The 25,817-nt window shown below is 40.1% G+C and overlaps 1 protein-coding gene across 1 annotated transcript; it reads left to right on the top strand.

Annotated features, from left to right (window-relative positions):
- Nucleotides 1-1,288: 1,288 nt before the first annotated feature.
- Nucleotides 1,289-9,098, top strand: sinhcaf (SIN3-HDAC complex associated factor). The gene is made up of 6 exons (XM_010886897.4): nt 1,289-1,471; nt 5,615-5,742; nt 6,342-6,441; nt 6,896-7,013; nt 7,255-7,405; nt 7,653-9,098. The coding sequence occupies exons 2-6, from the start codon at nt 5,615-5,617 to the stop codon at nt 7,867-7,869; spliced, it is 714 nt and encodes a 237-aa protein (XP_010885199.1). The 5' UTR covers nt 1,289-1,471; the 3' UTR covers nt 7,870-9,098.
- Nucleotides 9,099-25,817: the final 16,719 nt, after the last annotated feature.

Below are 25,817 nucleotides of genomic sequence, written 5' to 3'. Positions count from 1 at the left end.
GTGAGTTTAAGTGAATATTCTCTTAATACACTTCCCTATTTAATGCAAGGAAAGTACTAAATGAAATCACATTTAGGGAACTGAAAAATTAACTAATGATCAAGGTCAGTGCTTTTTGCTGTGATTTATCCACTTGAGTAGCCTATACAGTACTATTTCCACGCGTGTCTGAGACTCGTCTAACTAAATACATAAAAATATGCTGGGGATTCCGAGATTACCTCTTGTTAAAATAGGATGACCAGACGTCCCGGTTTGACTGGGACTGTCCCGTAAACTGACACTAATCAAGTTCTGGGGTCGGTTTTTCAAAAGTTATTACAAATTGACCGATTAAAAGCATTGAATAAAATTAATAGAACTATGTCGGTATAGAATACCCTATATTGGGTATTTACCAAAATAAATGAAAGTATATAGTCATAAACCTCGTATTGTCAAATTAGTGGTTTATATTTAATATTTTTTTCTCTATTGTTATAATTTAAAACGTCTGTAAAACAGTATCCGGTATCCCACACGTACCACACGTACCACAGAAAACACTCACAGCCGCTATATTTTTGCGTTCATGGGTTACACAGAACTACAAAATTAGAACATTTCTGACTTGTTAGTTAGGTGAAAACAGAAACAGCAACTTAGAAATACCTCAGTTTCCTAGATCGAGTTTTCTAGTTCCATAAAGCATTTAAACGCACCATTTGGTATTAGGCGTAGGAATCCCGCCTTCTTTGATAAACAGCATACGTATTTCAAATGTTTAGAGGAGGTTAGAGGACGTATCCTTATATACGTTATGTTATCGAATCTGAGTGCAGCGACGTTGTTATTGAAGGCATCAATATAATAAACGGTTTTTTATGATCGTTTCTGGATCTCAACACAATAATCTAGCCTATATAATAATAATGAAAATGTAATACAAAACCACAAATCAGCCTTAACAAAACAGAAGATCAACATCTGTTCAGGTTTTACTTTTTAACAAGTGGGTGAAACTTCTTAATGAGCCTTCTTGACTACCCGGATTTGATCTAACTTCAATTGGGTCACCAAGACGGATCCTCCAATAAAGCCGAAACGTCCGCCCACCTTGACTACAGTGAAATTGAAAATGCCTTAACGTCGAAAACAATTCTAAAACGATGTTTTGGATATGAGAGGCCTCTAAACTTCTCTATGGCTTCAACCCCCATTTCCCGCGTATTTCACCTCCTTGTATGGGCAATAGAATGTAAACGCAGTGAAAACGTCAGCTCTGAATGTAAATTGGTTTGATTGAAGAAAATCAGAAAATGGTGGAGTAGCTCAAATGAGCATGCGTAAAAATGTTACTACTCCCAGTACAACAGCAAAATCAGAACAGCGGCGGTGTTAACTGTGCATTAATTGGTACATGGGTTTAAATAGCTAACGATTTTTTTTCCTACCTTTTCAACTCATTAACCAACTTTTACTATAACTTAAGGTAAGGGTATTACTACGTTTGAAATTCTATGGTCTGTGTTTTCTGCATTTCCATCTTGAGACACTGTTGTCAGCTTGTGATGAAGTTATTCGAGGATACATGCTATTTGCCAGGTTTTAATTTATGGAAAAACCGATTGAAACCGTATTTTGTGATAATAGATTTTTGAAAGTGTTGAAATGTTTATCAATATGTTTGTCTACAAATGGCAGATACATCGATTTCTTATTATGATTGGTGGTGTTAAAATGCGCGCTCCTTTCTTATGCTTGGTATTTTAGTGACCGATGATAATTCATTCTCACATTTGTTGTTAGATTTGGTCAGGAGTCCCACAACGCTTTCTTATTATGTGCAAAACCACAATAATTCAATATCTTACTGTTGTGGACAAAGGGTTTTAGGCTACGTAATGGTTTCGCTTTCATAAAGAACCGTGTAAACCAAAACAGTGTAAACATAACACTGAACAACGAGTTCAATGTTAGCAGCGATTATTTTGTCAAATGACAATTGTACTGTAACATATTTAGGGTGCATGTTGTTTGAAAGCCACTTGGCTAGGTGGGTGTGTGGCTACGTGCCAAACGAGGGTCTCATGAAATATTGAAGTGTAACTTTTTGCGTACCTGTACTGCTGTTCAGGTCTTTTATTCTACCTCAAATGAATTAAAGTATGCAGGTTTTCTTAAAACGTGCGTGATTACAGTCCCAGGGTATAGTTGCATTTCGTCTATTTACTGACACATAATTATTCGGGAAAGACATGGCATGGTGGAATATAAAAATTTGTTGCAGCAGCACTGTTGAGTGACACTGTCAAGTAACTGTTGTTTTGGAGAGGTTTTACGAACTCTATGAAGTAGCATTCGTATGCTAGGCTACGGGTTAAGTGGTCAAACTGCGGCTGAATATGGATGCTGCGTAGCCTACGTGAGGCAGGGGGACCATGCTTTCGCGGTAGGCGGTGATAATCATTATACCCGCTCTACAAAAGCCTACATTCTCGACGCATGTTTTTATTTTATTTTACTGTAACAATATTTTGAAATGCAATGGTCATGTTATATTTGATCTTAAATTTTTGCAGAAAACAAAAGAGCGGATGTTTGTGCTCATAGTAAATTTAGCAAGCACGTCACTTTCAGTTTCATCTACTGTCGGCAACATGCGGCCCCGCCTGCGTCCTTTGAAGCGTGTTGCCATATTTCAGTTACGTCAGAACTGTTGTTATACAATCTTTTGTGCTAGTGAATGTTTACGAACTGATCTGTTAAACATTCGTAGCTTTTAAAGAAGTATTAGATTCACTGGTTGGCATTGATCAAGTCAATGACAACTAAATGTTATTTATTCCACTGCCCAAATTATGACATTTAACATCTCGAAATACAATTAACTTTGACCCCAAAGTCCGTCCATTTTCAAGTTTTGACTGACAACCAAGTTGCACGCCAGTATTAATTCTATATAGGGACCACATGGCTCTTTTCATCAGGACCGCGGTTGCGTAACAACGCTACGCTAAGTGGACAGGCAGTATTCCCGTGGGGACTGACGATAACCTAGATCTCCATGTCTGGAACTTTCGGTCGGGCCACGCCAGCATGAAGAGATGTCTCCACAGTGTTTTGGGACGCATCACCGTGTATAGCGTTAGTTGCATTTCACCAGCCTCTACAGTGGGGAGAACAAGTATTCGATACACTGCCGACTTACAAACTGTTTTCCCACTTACAAAGCATGTAGAAGTCTGTAAATGTTATCATAGGTACTCTTCAACTGAGTGACGGAATCTAAAACAAAAATCCAGAAGATCACATTGTATGATTTTTAAGTAATTTGCATTTTATTGCATGACAAGTATTTGATACATCAGAAAATCAGAACTTAATATTTGGTACAGAAACCTTTGTTTGCAATTACAGAGATCATACATTTCCTGTAGTTCTTGACCAGGTTTGCACACACTGCAGCAGGGATTTTGGCCCACTCCTCCATACAGACCTTCTCCAGATCTTTCAAATGTTGGGGCTTTTGCTGGGCAATATGGACTTTCAGCTCCCTCCAAAGATTTTCTATTGGGTTCAGGTCTGGAGACTGGCTAAGCCACTCCAGGACCTTGATGCTTCTTACGGAGCCACTCCTTAGTTGCCCTGGCTGTGTGTTTGCTGGAAGACCCAGCCACGACCCATCTTCAATGCTCTTACTGAGAGAAGGAGGTTGTTGGCCAAGATCTTGCGATACATGGCCCCATCCATCCTCCCCTCACTACGGTGCAGTCGTCCTGTCCCCTTTGCAGAAAAGCATCCCCAAAGAATTGTTTACACCTCCATGCTTCACTGTTGGGATGGTGTTCTTGGGGTTGTACTCATCCTTCTTCCTCCAAACACGGCGAGTGGAGTTAAGACGAAAAAGCTCTTTGTCTCATCAGACCACATGACCTTCTCCCATTCTTCCTCTGGATCATCCAGATGGTCATTGGCAAACTTCAGACAGGCCTGGACATGCGCTGGCTTGAGCAGGGGGACCTTGCGTGCGCTGCAGGATTTTAATCCATGACGGCGTAGTGTCTTACTAATGGTTTTCTTTGAGACTGTGGTCCCAGCTCTCTTCAAGTCATTGACCAGGTCCTGCCGTGTAGTTCTGGGCTGATCCCTCACCTTCTTCATGATCATTGATGCCCCATGAGGTGAGATCTTGCATGGAGTCCCAGGCTGAGGGAGATTGACCGTCATCTTGAACTTCTTCCATTTTCTAATAATTGCGCCAACAGTTGTTGCCTTCTCAACAAGCTGCTTGCCTATTGTCCTGTAGCCAATCCCAGCCTTGTGCAGGTCTACAATTTTATCCCTGATGTCCTTACACAGCTCTCTGGTCTTGGCCATTGTGGAGAGGTTGGAGTCTGTTTGAGTGTGTGGACAGGTGTCTTTTATACAGGTAACAAGTTCAAACAGGTGCAGTTAATACAGGTAATGAGTGGAGAACAGGAGGGCTTCTTAAAGAAACTAACAGGTCTGTGAGAGCCAGAATTATTACTGGTTGGTAGGTGATCAAATACTTATGTGATGCAATAAAATGCTAATTATTAAAAAATTATACAATGTGAGTTTCTGGATTTGTTTTAGATTCTGTCTCTCACCGTTGAAGTGTACCTATGATAAAAATTACATACCTCTACATGCTTTTTAAGTAGGAAACCTGCAAAATCGGCAGTGTTATCAAATACTTGTTCTCCCCACTGTACATGGCAGATAAGAGCGGAATCATATGCATCCAGCAATTCAGCAAGGTGAATCCATGTTATCTCAGTTTTCTCAAATCCACCCAGTCCCCCTAAGAATTCAACATTTTAGTTTCAGCTTTAAACTGGCCCATGTGAACAAAAAGTCCAGAGCTGGATGAATTGTTTCAACAGAAAATGAAGTGTCTGGTAGTCCCAGAGAAGAGGATTTGGCAAAACCCTGACTGGGCCCATATAGTAGACCTCCCCAAAGCACTTTCCCCTAACCACTTTGCCTTGGAAATTCCCATCAAAACCAGATGCCGTTGACCTGACCATTGTAAGTGCCAGTCCAGTTTAAAGAAGCTGCCTGCTTAGTGCTTGATTTAGTTTTAAGGGAGGAGTGAACAACTATGCTCACTTGCAGTGTTTATCACCCACAATTCAAACTATAGTCATGTGTAATGCCAATGATTGCGTGGTGTCATTTAATCAAAACAAAATTCAGACAGAAACCTAATGGGTAAGACTCCTCATGCATAGCGAGTTAGCTAACTCTGATCATCACTGACCCTTGCTTGGGTGAGTGCACTTGTAAATCTACTCAAATGTGACAATGTAAAACTTAATTCAAGGGCAGATGGTGCAGGGTTTAGAGACCGTTTACTTTGAGCTCGGAATTCTTCCAACTGCTAAAAAAAAAAATCAGATGAATGGGATCCTGGAGAATTGTTCGGGTCAACAATTTAAGATTTGGATTTACGCTCCTGTATGGCCAGGAACCTGGAAACAGGCTGGTCCCATGCTTCAGCAGTGCACTTTTCCATTCTGTGTCTGGTCCTCAGAGAGGGACTATTGATATCAGATATTTTGATGTGAGAGATCATAGCTTTACATCCTTGATTTTCTGTATTTACCAGATGTTTGGCTTCCACAAGCCCAAAATGTACCGGAGCATTCACGGTTGCTGTATCTGCCGAGCCAAGTCTTCTAGCTCCCGCTTCACTGACAGCAAGCGGTATGAGAGAGACTTACACAGCTGCTTTGGGTGAGTAAATCATTCCTCCATATACCTGTCTGGCTCAGGAGCTCAGACCCTGAGCATGTCTTGCTCTCAACCACCCTCTGCACGTAAACTGTAACTAGAGTGGCTAATTAAGGCCTGTCAGATCGGGATGCATTTTTTGTTTTAGTTAGGAGTTTTATCTCTTTACTGTAACCAGGTGCTCTGCAATGCATGCAGATATTTTATTCAGTTTTGGGAATAGTTTTTACTCCCAATGCATTGACTTGTATTGGCCTAAGGGAGTGGTATATCAGACAACCAGAATGTATGAAACCAGAATTGAGGTAGCTTTTAGTGTGTGCGTCCACACTTTGTTACTTGGCCTCTTCATTATTGGCCAGCAAGTATGTGTCAGTCCATTGCTATGGTAACCGGTGATGTGAGTCAGCAGGAGAATTGTTCTGGCAGAAAATAGCTCTGACCAACTCCCTCTGACTGCTGCAGAGTTATAAATAACCACACATTGAGCTTCAAGCCTGTCATCATTTATTCTCTCAGACACGCATACACACAAACAGTCAGACTGTATACAACACACACTTCCCCTCAGATTTTCTCTCACTCTGGTTCTTTCCCTCCAGGTTAAGTGAGATGCGCTTTGGGGAGATTTGTAATGCCTGTGTCCTTCTGGTGAAACGGTGGAAGAAACTCCCAGCCGGATCCATAAAGAACTGGAATCATGTAAGGATTCTCTGAATATTCACACTCTTCCCATCCTATTTAAAAAAAAATTGTTTAGACATGGCAAGTTAAATGAACTTGCATTAATAACAAGCTGTACATACAGCAGTACTCAACTTTTCACAAAATATCCAACACAAGCATACGCCCCACATAATCAAATGCAATTGGATGTGATGCAACGCGAGTAGTAAAGCTGCGATCATTTTTAAGGGGCATTCCTCAACGGTTGACCGCTGATTGCAATGCCTGACGCTCGATGGCTCTAGTTTAGGTTCTATGCAAGAGGTCTTTGTAAATAAACAAACAAGTGCCTCTTTCATCCTTCTCACATCACTAAGTATTCCATAGAACTAGATGACATAAAAACAATGACCACAAAACCTGTTGTCTTGGAAACAAATCTGTCCTTTTTCTACTCCCACTAATCCTCAAGGTCTCCTCCTGTTCACAGGTTGTTGACGCAAAAGGTTCAGGATCAAGTATGAAGACTGCTACAGGGTCCAAGAAATTGAAGAAGAGAGTTAGGCCAAGCCAGATTGGCCAAGTGCAGAAGGAGCTTAAAAGACACAGTAAGGAGCTGATACTGAGCACAGCAATGGTGCCTTATGAAGTGCAAACTTAAGTGTTTCAACGTTATCACAACTCTTCCCTCTTATCTTTCTTGTCAAACAGTTTATGAAAGGATACCTGTTGGATTGATAGTGTCAAACACATTTGAAAATAGATTTCAGAGGTTTGGTTAAAATACACCTGCTATGTTTTGAATGAGTTGAGAGCTTTCTGATTGGTTGTTTTCCTGTCCCCGAACAGATTCTGACGCCCACAGCACCACCTCCAGTGCCTCCCCAGCCCAGTCTCCCTCCTACAGCAACCAATCAGATGAGGGCTCTGACACGGAACTCTCACCGAGTGCCGCCCACTCCCCAGTTTTCTCTTTCCTGGACCTGACCTACTGGAAAAGGTAATGTATACATTTTGGACCAAATGGACAAGCTGAGGTTCTACCTGAACTCGTCTAAAGAGAACCACATTTTTCTGGTGCAAAATGTATCCCTGCGGTACATGCTAACAAACACATCCCAGGTTTGGGGTCGGACTATGTTTACATAGTGCTATTTAATCATTCCAAATGATTCATTTAGGTTTGTATTTTGGTGTCCCTTTCACTAAAGTGCTTGGCTGACTTTGCTCATCTTTGTGGGCTTTAGGCAGAAAGTGTGCTGTGGCATCATCTACAAGGGACGCTTCGGTGAGGTGCTCTTAGACCCCCACCTCTACAAGCCCTGCTGCCAGAAAAAACGTGAAGTTGAGAAGGCACAGACAAGTGGAGAGAGTGAAATGAAACCCCTGCCATCGAGCAGTCCTCTGCCGGCCCAGGTCAAAGAGGAAGAAAAGGAGGAGGGTGAGGGGGAGGAAGTGTGGTGATTTGACTGTCCAGTGTCACAAAGGGAAAGTCACATGGCACTCGACGGAAGTCTGATTGATGGTTTGGGATTTTAAGTCCTTGTGCACTCTGAACAACGTCTTCTGGAATTTGTTTGTATTCAAGAACAGCTGGATTATTTTTGTCCAAGTTTGTTCTGTATTTAGATTTATTTACCCCGCCCCCCCGGGCTTCCTATAGGCGCCTTTCTGTGTTTGCAAACATTGCTGCATGACAGTGATACATGCCATGTTCCTAGCGGAACACAAGGAGAGCATAGAATGCTCTCATAAAGCACCAGCAAAAGAAAGCCTCCATTTACATGTTGCTTGTGAGTGCAGGTCACTTCTTCTGGATTATAATTGGAATATTTAGTTTTTGTCTCATACGGATGTACTGATTAACAATATTTCTCACATCAACTGGATTATGCTTAATCAACCTAAACTTCAGTAAAATGGCTTTTTGGGTGGCTTTAGCAGGTCAGTGGCTGTTAGTGTTCTAGCCAAAAAAATTGCTGCATCCAAAACGTGTGTATTCATGTCCTATAAAATATAGTCTTTGAAACTGTCGAAGCAATAATCAAAACAACATTATTAGCGTTTACAAAGTGAAATATGTCAATGAAGTCTGAATCGGGGCAGATTGGAAGGCCAGTCTTTCTGCATTTTTTTGTGTGTGCATTTTTGCCTGCTATATTGTGTAGTGGTGGGAGAAAAACACATCTATATGAACTTTAGTTTTTCTACCTTTTTCAATCTGAGTGCCATGAAAGACTTGTTTTTCAATTATGAAATGCTGGAACCAGGCAAAGCTGCATGACAAATAGACCTCTTGAACTGTAACAGTTTTCTTTTAGGATAGAGCCATATCAATTTAGCCTAGAGAACAGGCTTCCAGACTTTGCCTTCTTGACCATGCTCTATTGCAAACACTGGCCCTGAACACATCCTGAAAGAATGCATTTTATTTTTCTTTTACGTGCCCATTTAAAGTGGTGCTATCAAGCCTAAAATGGTTGTCAAAACCATTCACTTTCCAAATTTGACTGACTAATTGAGATATGATAGTGATTCTACTCAAAGATGACACAAAACTTCATTCCAGCCCAAAATGGGATTCTTTTTTTTAATTTTATTTTTTATGGTTAATTGCTGTAGTCTAAGAATGCGAATGGTTAGGTTTTTATTTACTAAAGCAGGAAAGATTGTACATTTTTATTATATTTTTTTCATCAGGGCCTTGAAAGGATAAGTTTGTCTTTGGTAAAGGGAAATGTACACTACCAATGTCATATGCAGCCTTGATTGTCACCAGGTGTTACTCTTTGTATATTACAGTGGGGAGAACAAGTATTTGATACACTGCCAATTTTGCAGGTTTTCCTACTTATAAAGCACGTAGAGGTCTGTCATTTTTATCATAGATACACTTCAACAGTGAGAGACGGAATCTAAAAATCCAGAAAATCTCATTGTATGATTTTTAAATAATTAATTAGCATTTTATTGCATGACATAAGTATTTGATCACCTACCAACCAGTAAGAATTCCAGCTCTCACAGACCTGTTAGTTTGTCTTTTGGAAGCCCTCCTGTTCTCCACTCATTACCTGTATTAACTGCACCTGTTGGAACTTGTTACCTGTATAAAAGACACATGTCCACACACTCAATCAAACAGACGCCAACCTCTCCACAATGGCCAAGAACAGAGAGCTGTGTAAGAACATCAGGGATAAAATTGTACACCTGTGCAAGGCTGGGATTGGCTACAGGACAATAGGCAAGCAGCTTGGTGAGAAGGCAACAACTGTTGGCGCAATTATTAGAAAATGGAAGAAGTTCAAGAGGACGGTCAATCTCCCTTGGTCTGGGGCTCCATGCAGACCTCACCTCGTGGGGCATCAATGATCATGAGGAACGTGAGGGATCAGCCCAAAACTACACGGCGGGACCTGGTTAATGACCTGAAGAGAGCTGGAGGAGTGGGCCAAAATCCCTGCTGCAGTGTGTGCAAACCTGGTCAATGGCTACAGGAAACATATGAGCTCTGTAATTGCAAACAAAGGTTTCTGTACCAAATATGAAGTTCTTCTTTTCTGATGTATCAAATACTTATGTCATGCAATAAAATGCAAATTAATTACTTACAAATCATACAATGTGATTTTTCTGGATTTTTGTTTTAGATTCCATCACTAAGTTGAAAAGTACCTATGATAAAAAATTGACTTCTACGTGCTTTTTAAGTGGGAAACTGCCAATTTTGCAGGTTATCAAATACTTGTTCTCCCCACTGTAATTCTATACTTTTTTTTTTCAGTGCACACTTATTTGAAATTGTAAATATATGCTATTGTAAAGTCTTTCGTCATAGGAGTATGTCTTTGGGTGGGTGTACAAAACTCATTCAAAGACTTCAGGTAGTATGCCCTTCTAGATTGAGATGCAGTTCTCGATGATCCTCGCCTGAACCAATATAAGCTACAACCCACAAACTGATCTTGGTGCATCAATATTATTTTTTGTAAATGTATTTTAAGCATGTCTGTCTACTGACTGATTTTATTTTTGGTTTCTTATCCACTTTAGGTTGTGCTTGCATAGCCCAATTCTGATCTTTTTGTCTGTGTAAATGCAGCCTTGCATTGCATATCTGCAGGTGCTTGGATAGGTTATGGTTGAAATCTGAATTGGTTTGTCTGTGTGAATGCATTGTCCTCTGAAAGCTGTGTTCTCTATTGATTGGCATATACTATAATTGAACTAAATTTATACTATCCTGGAAACATTTCCACAATCATGTTTAAATCGTAGGAATTTGGATTCTGACCTGGATGTCAGGACTAGCATAGTGTGAGCAGGTCAAAAATGTATTGGAGGTACCCATTATTTTCAGCAGAATGTGAGACCAAACAACATTGAGCTACAACAGCCTAAAAATGCTGGTCAGGGTCATTTGGGTACAGTCTTAGGGATACGCATGGACTCAAAGGTTGGGGACAGTGAAATCTGTAATCGGCAAGCATGTCCTTGTTAAGAGTTTTGAAGTGTAGTGTATGTCCAGCTTCGGAAGGCAAGTCTGTCAGGGAAGGTGCTAGCTTAGGTGCTAAAAGAAATAGGCTTCTAGTTGAGATGTCAACAGAAGACTGCCAGAATGTGCTAACCAAAAAGCTTTGCTGGTTTTCTCCTATTGAAAGTTCTGATTCCCTTAAGTTGTATCTGTTTTTGACAAATGAACTTTTAGAACTGTTTTCAGGACTCAAATTGTTGAAATCTCTCTAGATTATTTTGCATGAAATTGGCTTGATGACTTTAGATGTGAAATCATGACATTTTGTCTCTCGGTAGGCCTCCAAGATGGGGGCATGATACTGTACAGTTATGAAAATATTTTTGTAAATTGATCACAAATGTTTTTGTTTTCAGTATTGTGCAGTACTAGTATGTCTTGGGAATTCTGGGTGTTTCTATGAAAAAACTGTCAGTACATGGTGATGTTAATCTCAACTGCACTATCATCCCTTATGTAAGCTCCTTCTGTTAATTTCAAGAAATATTAGTCTGTATTTATATTTCAAACCAGGAGGGGGTATTGCAGAGCTATCAACTCATGCACCTTTTTCTAGTTCAGCTTGAAGTTGGATGTTTTCTCACCCTGAAAGAAGGCTATGGGCCAAGTGTCACCATAAACCATGGTTTAGTTTTTCTAGCCATTACAAACGTCTAACTTTAGCCACCTCTTAGACATTTAATAGAAGTGATGTGAGCATAAATTATTTGATCACTAGAAGTCAACGCTGTATTTTTTATATTATTTAAAGGTGGCTTGTTGAGTACTGCTGGTGATGAAACTCAATTATAAACTGGTGCTTAGTCTTCTAAACCAGAAGTATATACATTTTCTTGAAGGGATCATGTTGCTGTACATAACCTCTTCCTTTTAAATTCAGTTACTGCAAAGTGATTTGGGTAACAATTCTTAAATTAATTCTCAAATGTGATGTTTAATACTTTTTTGGGGGAAAATGGCTAACATTTGATGCAATTGAATGGTAGTTTTACAGGGATTGAACCATGAATTATAGTTTCCTTTCCCATAGACTACTTAGTTGTAAAACATCCTAAGAAAACAATAGTATTTTCCTCTGTATATGGTGAATATTAGCACTACACTATGGTGGAAGCTGTTTTAACATACAGATGTTGTCAAGTGCTTTAGACAACCCTTTTAGTTAATATGTATGTAGAAAGGCATCAGGCATGGACACTAAATTGTTTTCTTTAGAGTCCTAATTTTCACAAGTTCAACTGAATGTTACAGAATGTGGTCTTTGTACTTTTTCCTCCATTATTTATTTGTATGCATTTGTATAGCATTTTTGTTATTGTGGATATTTTTTTTATTTTCCCTATAATTGCCATTACCTTTGTTTTGGAAAAGTTCAGGGGTCCAATACTATTCTATATAAAACGATTAGTTTATGCAAACTTGTAGTGTTTTGTTCATTAGTGCACTAACAATACAACCCAAAATATAACATTCCCACGGTCTAGTTTGAGGTAGTGCACTTTCAGTACTGAGACAAAACTTCCTGATGCATTTTCATAATGTTCTATGCTCTACTAAATGCTCCATATTTGCTATTAACATGCACATTTTGGGAGGTTTGTATATCAAATGGACTAATGAACAAAATACTAAAACACATGGATATATTACTCACTTTTACTGATTGTCAGATATTGAAATATACAGTCATGTTTATCAAAACTATACTACTATTCATACTGTTTGCTGCATACGTTAAACCTTTGGCATTATATACATTTTGTTCGGTCGATCTACACACAGAATGTGCTTGTCCTTTCTCTTAGTGGTTGTGCTTGTAGCATGTGGTATACATGCACTTATTTATCTATCTAGGAAAGTGAAAATATTTCTGAGAGCATATTTTGTATTTTTATACACATTGTTATTTTAACTTGTTCAATAAATGTGCTTTGTATAGTTTGGGTCAGAGTATCAATGTTTTATGTCAAAATCAAATCCATAGATTAACACATCTACAAAAAACATTAATCAGACAATCCTGGTATAGCATGTATCATTTGGAATATTGGAAATACACCAACCCCAGAAATGCCTTATTGCTATTAGCAACTGGTATCCAATACAACTAGAATAGTAAGAAAGTACTTTCCATTACAGGATACCCCAGCTTTAAGTCGGTCAGCAATCAGGATTTGATCAAACTGTTTTACAACTACGGGATATTGTTAATAAAATCAAATACTGGGAAAGATAGCCTGATATGTGCATAATGGATCGTTGGTAATAAAGTGAACAATGTATGGCTAGTGAAGTGGGGGCTTTTTCATTCACAAACTTGTCAAGTTGAGGTATGATTGTGATTCTGCTTAGATTATCAAACCCAAAAATGGGATGTTTGACACATTCATGTATATACAACACTGTTAGAAATGTCCTTGTTGAAAGAAAAACACAGTTTCTGTCCATAAAAATAACATCAAATTGATCAGAAATACAGTGTAGACATTAATGTTGTAAATGACTATTGTAGCTGGAAACGGCAGATATTCAATGGAATATTGACATAGGTGTATAGAGGCCCATTATCAGCAACCATCACTCGTGTTCCAATGGCAGGTTGTGTTCACTAATCCAAGTTTATCATTTTAAAGGGCTTTGTGATAATTGGAATAGTGATTCTAAGCATAGCTGAAACTGTTTGTGTTGATTAAAGAAGCAATAAAACTGGCCTTTAGACTAGTTCAGTATCTTCAGCATCAGTGTTTGTGGGTTCGATTACAGACTCAAAATAGCCAGAAACAAATAACTCAGTCTATACTTGTTCTGAGAAATGAAGGCTATTCCATGTGAGGAATTAAGTTAAAAAGTAACAGTAATTATAATATACACTCACCTAAAAGATTATTCGGAACACCATACTAATACAGTGTTTGACACCCTTTCGCCTTCAGAACTGCCTTAATTCTACGTGGCATTGATTCAACAAGGTGCTGAAAGCATTCTTTAGAAATGTTGTCCCATATTGATAGGATAGCATCTTGCAGTTGATGGAGATTTGTGGGGTGCACATCCAGGGCACGAAGCTCCCATTCCACCACATCCCAAAGATGCTCTATTGGGTTGAGATCTGGTGACTGTGGGGGCCATTTCAGTACAGTGAACTCGTCATGTTCAAGAAACCAATTTGAAATGATTCGAGCTTTATGACATGGTGCATTATCCTGCTCGAAGTAGCCATCAGAGGATGGGTACATGGTGGTCATAAAGGGATGGACATGGTCAGAAACAATGCTCAGGTAGGCCGTGGCATTTAAACGATGCCCAATTGGCACTAAGGGGCCTAAAGTGTGCCCAGAAAACATCCCCCACACCATTACACCAACACCACCAGCCTGCACAGTGGTAACAAGGCATGATCGATCCATGTTCTCATTCTGTTTACGCCAAATTCTGACTCTACCATCTGAATGTCTCAACAGAAATCGAGACTCATCAGACCAGGCAACATTCTTCCAGTCTTCAACTGTCCAATTTTGGTGAGCTTGTGCAAATTTTAGCCTCTTTTTTCTATTTGTAGTGGAGATGAGTGGTACCCGGTGGGGTCTTCTGCTGTTGTAGCCCATCTGCCTCAAGGTTGTGCGTGTTGTGGCTTCACAAATGCTTTGCTGCATACCTCGGTTGTAACGAGTGGTTATTTCAGTCAAAGTTGCTCATCTATCAGCATGAATCAGTCGACCCATTCTCCTCTGACCTCTAGCATCAACAAGTCATTTTCGCCCACAGGACTGCCGCATACTGGATGTTTTTCCCTTTTCACACCATTCTTTGTAAACCCTAGAAATGGTTGTGCGTGAAAATCCCAGTAACTGAGCAGATTGTGAAATACTCAGACCGGCCCGTCTGGCACCAACAACCATGCCACGCTCAAAATTGCTTAAATCACCTTTCCCATTCTGACATTCAGTTTGGAGTTCAGGAGATTGTCTTGACCAGGACCACACCCCTAAATGCATTGAAGCAACTGCCTTGTGATTGGTTGATTAGATAATTGCATTAATGAGAAATTGAACAGGTGTACAAGAAGATAACACAAACTATCAATAATAACACTATACAAAAAACATGCATCAATAATAACTATACAACCGTAGTGTAATGTAAAAGTGACAGGTGTGCATGATATGATTGGCAGATGAGCATGATATGAAGTGACAAGTGTGCATGGGACTATGGATGGAAGGGAAGAGGGGTTTCTGAATTGAGCAGCCTTACAGCCTGAGGAAAGAAACTGTCCCATAGCCTGTTCGTTTTGGACTGAATACTCCTGTACCTTCTGCCTGACGGCAGCTTGGTAAACAGTCCATGGAATGGGTGGCTGGGATCTGTAATGATCCATTTGCTCCTCCTCCTACACCTCTCTGTGTAGAGAACCTGCAGGGATGGGAGGCCAGACCTTGTGATGTGCTCTGCTGTTTTAATCACCCTCTGAAGTGCTTTACGGTCAAGGTCGGTGTAGAAAGAGGAGTGGGAGGCCCCAGTGTACAACTGAGTAAGAGGACAAATACATGAGAGTTTAGTTTGAGAAACAGATGCTTCACAGGTCCTCAAAAGGCAACTTAATTAAATAGTACCCGCAAAAAAACAGTATCAACGCCAACAGTGAAGAGGCAACTCCGGGATGCTGGCCTTCTAGGCAGAATTGCAAAGAAAAAGCCATATCTCAGTTTGGTCAATAAAAATAAAATATTTAGATGGACAAGAAAGAACACAGACTGGACAGAGCTAGAACTCTGAAGCTTGATATGACATACACTACCGGTCCAAAATTTTAGAACACCTTTTTCCAGTTTTGATTGAAATTTACACAGTTTTACGTCTTAATGTACTCTGAAATTAAAGCATGGAACAAATAAACAATTGGAGAAAAAAAAGACATCTGTGGAATGGTTTTATTTACCATACCATACCATACCATCTTCTTCCGTTTATCCGGGGCCGGGTCGCGGGGGCAGCAGTCTAAGCAGGGATGCCCAGACTTCCCTCTCCCCAGACACTTCCTCCAGCTCTTCCGGGGGGACACCGAGGCGTTCCCAGGCCAGCCGGGAGACATAGTCCCTCCAGCGTGTCCTAGGTCTTCCCCGGGGTCTCCTCCCGGTGGGACGGGACCGGAACACCTTCCCAGGAAGGCGTTCCGGAGGCATCCGAAAAAGATGCCCAAGCCACCTCAGCTGACCCCTCTCGATGTGGAGGAGCAGCGGCTCTACTCTGAGCTCCTCCCGGGTGACCGAGCTTCTCACCCTATCTCTAAGGGATCGCCCGACCACCCTGCGGAGAAAGCTCATTTCAGCCGCCTGTATCCGGGATCTTGTCCTTTCGGTCATGACCCAAAGCTCATGACCATAGGTGAGAGTAGGAACGTAGATTGACTGGTAAATCGAGAGCTTCGCCTTGCGGCTCAGCTCTTTCTTCACCACGACAGACCGATACATCGACTGCATTACTGCAGAAGCTGCACCGATCCGTCTGTCAATCTCTCGTTCCATCCTTCCCTCACTCGTGAACAAGACCCCTAGATACTTAAACTCCTCCACTTGAGGCAGGCACTCTCCACATGGTTTTATTTAACAAAATGTAATCTAAATTTTTGACATCAAATTATCTACCTTTTGAAGACATAACAGCTGCACACATTTATGGCATTCTTTCTACAATGGAAATTAAATATTGTTTGGAAAGTTTTCCCAACACTGTTGCAGAAGTTCCCTTTCACCGTTCTACCCAGTTCATCCCAAACCAGCTCGATAGGGTTTTAGTCTGGAGACTGTAATGGCTATTACAAGATTTGAAGCCTACCATCTTGTTCTATTCTTCTAAGGTAGATCTGACATAGCCTGAGTGTATGTTTAGGGTTTTTATCTTGCTGTTGGATGAATCACTGACAAACTAAACGTACACCAGAGGGCATTGCATGGTGCTGCAGACCTCGTCAACAGTGAAGAGGCGAGCTGAAATGCCTGCATTCTAGGCAGAGTTGCAAAGAAAAAGCCATATGTCAGACTGGCCAGTAAAAAGAAAAGATAAAGATTGCCAAAAGGAGACAGACACTGGCCAGAGGAAGATTGGAAAAACAGACCATGATCAAAGAGTTGCCTCTTCACAGTTGAGACTGGCGTTTTGCAGGTACTCTTTAATTAAGCTGGTCCAGCAAGGTAAAGTATGTTTAATCATTGACATTAGGTGGACATTTTGTTTCTCTTTAAAATGGAAATTGTCAGGAGAAAGCAAATATTTTAACCCTACTGTTCCTCACTCACAACCTTCCTTTTTGACTTTTTTGGAAAGGAAAGAAAAAGGTGCAGCAGTCTCTTAATTTGTTCCGGAGCTGTATGCCTTGTAGTTAGTAAAATGCATCAAAACTGTATTGGGAAGTTTATAGAAACATTGTGAAGATCAACATGTATCACTGAGCTTAGAAAAGATGAGCATTGCTTTCAACTGTGATTTTGCCACAGTCTCTGTCCAGGACATTAAACTGTGGCTTTCTCAGAATTTCCTTCACTTGAATGAAGGTAAGACTGAATACATTCTGTTTAGCCCGGATTCACCCTGCAGTTCTCCAAGTTTTGGCCCTCTCACACCCCAGTTTGCACCCACTGTGCGTAACCTGTGTGTTATTTTTGACAAAAGTATGCAATTTGATAAACAGATAAGTGCGGTTGTTAAGGCGAGCTTTTACCAGCTAAGGCTTCTTAGTAAGGTCAAAACATTCTTGTCCCAAACTGACCTTGAAAAGCCATTCATGCCTTCATCAGCTTGAGGATTGACTACTGTAATGCCCTCTACACTGGATTTAATAAATCACTCCTCAATCGGCTTCAACTGGTACAAAATGCAGCAGCACGTCTCCTCTCAAACACCTCCAAACGCTCACACATCACCCCAGTCCTCTGCTCGCTCCATTGGCTTCCGGTGCGGTTTAGGGTGGAGTACAAGGTCCTGCTGTTTGCATTCAAGGCCATCAATGGTCTGGCCCCGGCCTACCTCGCCGAATTAGTAACGGTCTACCAACCTGCTAGAGCTCTCCGCTCCTCTGAACACACCTCTCTGGTCGTTCCCAAATTCAAATACAAAAAGTTTGGAGGCCGATCATTTGCAGTTCAGGGCCCAACTCTGTGGAACGCTTTACCACCATCCCTGCGTAACATTACCGTGTTCAGTGTTTTTAAAGCGCAGTTGAAAACACATCTGTTGAGACAGGCTTTTAACACGTAATCTCTGACTCGACTGCTCATTTTATATATTTTATGTGTATGTATGTGTATGTGTGTGTATGTGTGTGTATATGCGTAAGCGGGTGTATGTGTATATATATGTACATATACATTTTTCTTTATTTATCTTATATTTTTATATGTTTTAATATTTTTTATATTCTGTTGTCTACTGAAGCTTTTAATGGAAAGCGCCTTGTGCACCTTTTGGCTGTTGTAAGGCGCTTACCAAATAAAATTTGATTGATTGATGTCATACTTGTGAGTGTCAAAGAGGAAAATATGTACATGTGCGTTCCTGAAAGTCTTGTCTTTTATTTAAACGGTCATGTTGGGGGGTATTTCAGAAAGCAGGGTTAACATACTCTTAGTTCGAACCACAACTCTGAGTTGACTGACTCTGAGCTGTCAAACGCTGAGTTGATGGTTTCAGAACAGGTGATAACAATTAGTTCAGTCAAATCTGAGTTAACTCTAAGTTAACCCTGAGTAAAGCACGTGCATGAGGAGATAAAAAGCCATCATCAATGGAACACACGATTCACCATGGCAACAGGAGAAAAAGGGCTTGAACCCCCTACTTCTACTGAGTGGTGTTAGAAATTAACACTAGAACCTCCAAATGCCTACGTCAATTGACGTTTGAGTTTGTAATTAAAATAAAACTGCCATTTTGAAATCTCTTTCCATTACTTTTCCTAAATAGGCGCATTACATTTTTCTCACAAACGTAAAACTATTTAAAACTATTTACCTGTTTTTTTTACCTCGTTTTCAGACCTAATCCGCCAAAACCACAAGCCACTTAGCGTTGATACCCAGGCAGCCGCTAATGGTACCCAGGTGCTAATCACCCCTCACTGAATGCATAAAGATACTCCCAGATGAATGATCAGAGCCATGGTTGAATTTGAAAGAACTTACAAATGAAATGAAAGATTTCCATGACCATTCAACAAATTAATTAGGCTATTATTTAAACATAATACAAATGATATAGGCTACTCAAAAATTAGACATCAACTCGGTAGCCCCACTAGAACCCCCGAGAGAGCCTGCAAAGACGCCCTGTTTTTGTAGCCTACTCATTTGGAGAAATGGACCTAGTCTTTTACTAAAAACCCCTCTTGATTTTTCCATGACTTATTCATGTCACCCACAAACCTGACATGTAAGTAATCTAGGAGACTAGAGCTATGCATTGGCATTGAAATCAAATCGATAGCCCCACTAGAACCCCCGGGAGAGACCTGCAACGATGCACTGTTCACATAGCCTATTCATTTTGAGAAAGGGACTCCTCTCAGTTTTTTTGACAACTTATTAATGTCACCCTGTAGACAATTCATGTCATCTATATGGTAGATTGGCTGTGTAATTTTCATTTTGTGCATTTGTAGGGCCTGAAAATATTATAGTAGTTTTTGTTATATGACAAGACCTTCAATACAAACACATTCTTGTATTCTTCAAATTCATTAACCATTTTAGACAAACAGATTTTGTAATTCATAATTTTTTGGACTATTCTATATACTTTGATAACGACCCAGTAGATGAACTGATACTCTAGCTCAGGGGTGGGCAATATTTTTCACTGGGGGGCCACACTGAAAATGCCAGAGAGTATCATAGGCCAGATTAAATTTTTTACCAACATGCCTAAAAAACACACAACATAGCTAACTCGGTTAACTTGCATATTATATTTATGCATATTTATTTTCCATGCCACACTGTTTTCATAATTGAACTTAATTTACTTTAACAATGTTTTTTTTAAATTATTTTCTGTTTACATTTGTTATTATGACAGAGGCCTAAAAAATCCCTTTTCGGGTTAATACTCAACAGAAATGTTACAACACATATTTGCCTTAAATGTAACTTTCAACTGTAAGCTACATTACATAAGGTATAGTGTATACCAGTTATATAGGTATAATAGTTATTAGGGCAAACATAAGTCTATGAAATCACTTCTGAAGATTTTCACTCAAAGCAAATGTTGGTATAATTGCCGTCATCTAACTTCATACAGTATATTTTTTGTACTACCTGCTTTTAACGACAGCGATTCCAGCAGCCCAGACCCAAGAAATCTACTTTTAGGGCTACTCACTCAATATGAACAGGAGAGCCTTGAATGGGCATTGCCAAGTGAGGTGAAGTCAGGAGTCATTTCTGTTGAAGCAGTGTGCAGTTCTGTTGAAGGAGTGTGCAGTACTGCTGCAAGATGTTCATCAGTGTGGCTGCATCTGCGCTTGGACTTGTTGAATTTTAGCATCGGATGACAGTTTTTGTATTTCGCTGCATGCTTGCTCTGGACGTGCCTCTGCAAATTGTACTCTTTAAAAACTGTGACGTTAGCTTAACATATTACGCAATTTGCTTTACCTGCGACATCTGCAAATAAATATTTTCCTGTCAATAGTTTTTTAAATACCCTGCTTTCATTATCAAACTTTTCTAGGCTCAATTCCAGAGATTGCTAGCCATCAAATTGCGTATAGTACATACAAATGATAACTTCCGCGCGTGGATTGTGGTGCTTGTCCCTACGTATCATAGCAACGCAAATACCTTGTTTCAACTTAAAGGTATTTTAAACAGACAGTATGATACTGCTATACTTATTACTGGGAGTGCCACAGGACTTTTCATTTGAACATAAATAAATATGCAACAGTAAATAAAGTAACATAATCTGCGGACCTCGTCAGGTTTATTTAAAAAAAATTTTTTTTTTAAGTTTTGGATGTCTCGCGGGCCGGATAGAAAGACTCAACAGGCAGGGGGCCTTATCTTGCACAGGTCTGCTGTAGCTGGATGATGATGCTGCCGAAGAGAATGTGTATGCTAATAGGGACGATTCGCATGCTAATGACGCCAAAGAGCGTTCAGCTCTGGTGGATACTGGGGGTCTGAAAGGCATGGCGGTTCTAGTGTTAATGAATGCATATGCAGAATATGAGTATATTTTCAAGAACACAAGCAATACAGTAGCAACAGCAAACAAATGTGAGCTGGAATGGCAGAAAATTGCAACAATTGAAAAAAAAGAAGTTACATCTCGAGTGTTCCACTCATTAAAACATTTATATAATGTGTGTGTGTGGGTGTAATATTTATGCAGATGCAACCCAACAGGCACAAAACATACATGACAGCAACTGAAGATATAAAAATATACTTCGAACAGAAAAAGTATAATTTCAGTACAAGCAACTGGGATGTTTTTTGCCTCCCCTCCCTAATTAGACAGCTTTCAGTGTTTATATGGACTTTATAATTTGAGATAAATAGTTGATTTACCTATATTTTAATGTTCTGTTATATAAAGGATGATCACTGATTATATAATCAATGCCTTTTCTGTCCCCAGACAATTACATCCGTAAGCATGAAAAGTATCTGTTTAATACATTATATTATCAAGCAAAGCACTTTTTCCTAATTGTAATTTGATGAAACATAATAAAACCAGAGCAGCGGGGGCAGTATTGCATTTGCTTTTTTCCGCACCGTTGTGACGAAAAGAGAGATGAGCCGGAAGGCAAAGCTCTCGATATACCGGCCAATTTTCGTTCCTACCCTCACCTATGGTCATGAAGGCTGGGTCATGACCGAAAGAACAAGATCGCGAGTACAAGCGGCTGAAATGGGTTTTCTCAGAAGGGTGGCTGGCTTCTCCCTTAGGGATAGGGTGAGAAGCTCAGCCATCCGTGAGGAACTCGGAGTAGAGCCGCTGCTCCTTTGCATCGAAAGGAGCCAGTTGAGGTGGTTCGGGCATCTGGTAAGGATGCCCCCAGGACGTCTCCCTAGGGAGGTGTTCCAGGCACATCCAGCTGGGAGGAGACCTCGGGGTAGGCCCAGGACTAGGCGGAGAGATTATATTTCGACTCTGGCCTGGGAACCCCTCAGGATCCCCCAGTCAGAGCTGGCAACTGTGGCTCGGGAAAGGGAAGTTTGGGGTCCCCTGCTGGAGGTGCTGTCCCCGCGACCCAAAACCGGATAAGCGGATGAAGATGAGATGAGAGATAATAAAACCTTTGATAAAACCTTAATAAAAGCTACCTAGAACACTGAAAAAATTGGATATTAGCCTGTCCCCACTCTCTAACGCTACACTTCACCATTAAATATAATGATTAGAATACTTCAGAATTATTATTTTTTTGTTATTATTGTGTGACTCTATTATCAATCTAGACATACAAAGCATTTTCTCATCGGGAAATTCATAATTTGTTACCTAAAATCAAAAGAATTGTCATGTCCCAAGGTTTTCACTCAGTCCTGTTGCCCTGACACAATCCCCCTTATAAAAATGTGGGACATTCCACAAGTCACATAAGCAACTGGAAGTAGTATCATTGTCTCCTGATGGCCAAGGGAAGACCAGAAGTTGGTTCTCACACTCTTTTTTCTGTATTTTATTATCATATTGTAAGTATGACTGAGAATGTCAATCTCAACGTTCAGTTCTGTTACCTAAATTGTTTCTTCAATATGATTGTATTTTTTTTTTTAAGATCTGGTAAAGATTTGGAAGTTTTGGTAAACCACTTGAAGGTGTTAAGTGTTCTCATGATACTATCATTGATGCCATGTGGCTACAATTCATGTATTTGCAAATGTTATGCTAAAAACTCCTGTTACTTTCAGTCCTGTTACTCATATGAAGGGTAACAGGACTGAATAAAAGTAACAGAAGTGAGAAGTTGGATTGAATTTGCCATTTTAAATGTGTCTGTTATATATACTACGGTTCAAATGTTTGGGGTCACTTAGAAATGTCCTTGTTTAAAAAAAAAAAAGTGTTTTTTTTGTCCATTAAAATAACATCAAATTGATCAGAAATACAGTTTAGACATCGTTAATGTTGTAAATGACTATTGTAGTTGCAAATGGCAGATTTTTTATGGAATATCTACACAGGCGGAAAGAGGCCCATTTTCAGCAACCATCAGTCCTGTGTTCCAAGGGCACACTATTTGCTAATCCAAGTTGATCATTTTAAAAGGCTTATTGATAATTAGAAAACCCTTTTGCAATTATGTTAGCACAAATGAAAACTGTTGTGATGATTAAAGTAACAAAACTGTCCTTCTTTAGAGTAGTTGAGTATCTGTAGCATCAATGTCATAGTCTAAGTATTTTTAATTGTCAGATGCACTGAATAACATGGTGTCATAATGAACAGTGAAATTCTTTTGACATAGCATACGAGATCTATGAAGTTGGCATTAAGAAATATATCAAGCACAAATAGTAGCAAAAATATAAATAACAACAGAAACTAGCAGCAATTCCAGAGAATGTTGAAATGGGAATATGGACAGTATATAGGAATTTTAAAAATTATAAATATAAGTGTAGAAGTGTCTATAAAAAGATACATTAAAATGTGCTAATGTACACTGAATGTACATAGAATGTAACCAGAGCATATGAAGTGTTCATGTGATCAATAGATCAATGTTGCTAGTTGAGAAGCCTTATGGCCTCAATCACTGTTTGTGTGTCTGGAAGTGCGTGCCCTGATGCTCCGGTAGCGTCTACCAGAAGGCAGCAGTGTGAACAGACCATAGGCTGAGTGGCTGTAATCTTTTATGATGTTTTCTGCTTTCCTAAAGCATTGTGTATGGTAGATCCCCTGCACGAAAGGGAGATGGCAGCCGATGATACACTCTGCTGACTTGGGATCAGCAGTGGAACAGTTGCCGTATCAGGCAGTAATGCAGCCTCAGAGAATGCTCTCAATTGTTCACCTGTAAAAGATGGTGAGAGTTTTTGCTCAGTTTACTCAGGAAGTAAAGGCGCTATTGGGCAATTTTTACCACTGACTCTGCTTGCCTGGACTAGGTGAGGTCATGTTTGATTAACACACCGAAGAACTTGAAGTCAGAGACTCTCCACTTCAGCTCCATTGATGTGTGGGAGGGGGGATTTCCCCTCTGCCGCATCCTGAAGTCCACGATAATTTCCTTAGTCTTGCGTTGAGAGAGAGGTTGTTGTCCTGGCATTATGTTGCCAAGTCACTTACCTCCTCTCTGCATTCAGTCTCATCATTGTTAGAGATGAGAACCAGGATGGTGGTGTCAGCCGCAATCTTAAGGATGACATTGGAGTTGTGTGTGGCCACGCAGTCATATGTGAACAGGGAGTAGAATAGGGGAATGAGTACGCAGCCCTGAGGGGCTCCGATGCTCAGGGTCAATGCAGAAGAGGTGAAGTTGCTCATTTTCACCACCTGGGGTCTGCTCGTTAGGAAGTCCAGGATCCAGTTGCAAAGGGAGGTGTTAAGACCCAGGGTCCTGAGCTTGGGAACGAACAATTGTGGGTTCGATTACTGGCTCAAATTGGCCAGAAACAAATAACTTTCTTCTGAAACTCATCAGTCTATGCTCTGAGAAACGAAGGCTATTCCATGCGAGGAATTGCCAAGAAACCGAAGATCTCATACAATGCTGTGTACTACTCTCCTCACAGAACAGCACAAACTGTCTCTAAGCAGAATAGAAAGAGGGGGCCCTAGTGCACAACTGAGCAAGCAGACAAGTACATTAGAGCATCTAATTTGAGAAAAAGACACCTCAAATAACCTCAACTGGTAGCTTCATTAAATAGGCCAATAAAAAGCAACGATTAAGATGGACAAAAGAAAAAAGACGCTGGACTGAAGAAGACTGGAAAAAGTGTTATGGACAGACGAATCAAGGGTTTGAGGTGTTTGGATTACATAGAACAAAATTTGTGAGACGCAGGCCAAATGAAAAGATGCCGGAGGACGGCTTGACGCCATCAGTCAAGCATGGTACAGGCAATGTGATAGACTGGGGATGCTTTGGTGGTGGTAAAGTGGGAGTTTTGTACAGGGTAAAAGGGATCTTGAATAAAGGCTATCACTCCATTTTGCAATGCCATGCTGGAGTGCTAAACCTAACCCTGTGGACAGTGCTTGATTGGAGCCAATTTCCTCCAACAACAGGACAATGACCCAATGTACAGCCCCAAACTATGCAAAAACTATTAAGGGAAGAAGCAGTCACATAAGCACACACTCACATACACACACTCTTGCAAAAGCATGCACACACAATTGTTACAGATTTTATATTGCTATAAGGTATTTTTTGCCAGATATAATGACCTGTTTTATCTTTGTTTATTTGAAGGAAGTTGTGTGATATCAAGTTATTTTCACACAAACAAGCACTCATTCCTGTTACTCAGTTCTAATTCCTGTTACCCAATGTTCAATCCTGTTACATAATAGTTTTTTATTTAAAAAATTAAGATAAACCACTTATTTTTCAATTATGTTTAAACAATTGCATGATAAATCACATGATAGATTTTTGAAAATATTGAGGTTGGGGTCTCCCTTATAAATAAATAAAAAGCTTGGTGTTTATAAAAAAAAACATTTCGCCTGCATACGTTGTGACTTTTTCGTTGTGACAGGCACTTGGGGGCCATGCACACTACTGAGTTACATTATGGGTTGCTGTGATGAAATTCAGTCAAGTTGGAACAGCCTGTGATTTCAATGTTTTACTTAGATTTTTGGTGTAAGTTTGAATCCAGCTCTCAATTAATTCGTGATTTTGGTTTCC

Source organism: Esox lucius, chromosome 23 (genome assembly GCF_011004845.1).
Source record: "Esox lucius isolate fEsoLuc1 chromosome 23, fEsoLuc1.pri, whole genome shotgun sequence".
NCBI classification, from domain to species: domain Eukaryota; kingdom Metazoa; phylum Chordata; class Actinopteri; order Esociformes; family Esocidae; genus Esox; species Esox lucius.
Note: the sequence above shows the minus strand (reverse complement) of the source record. Positions and strands in the feature narration are given on the sequence as shown.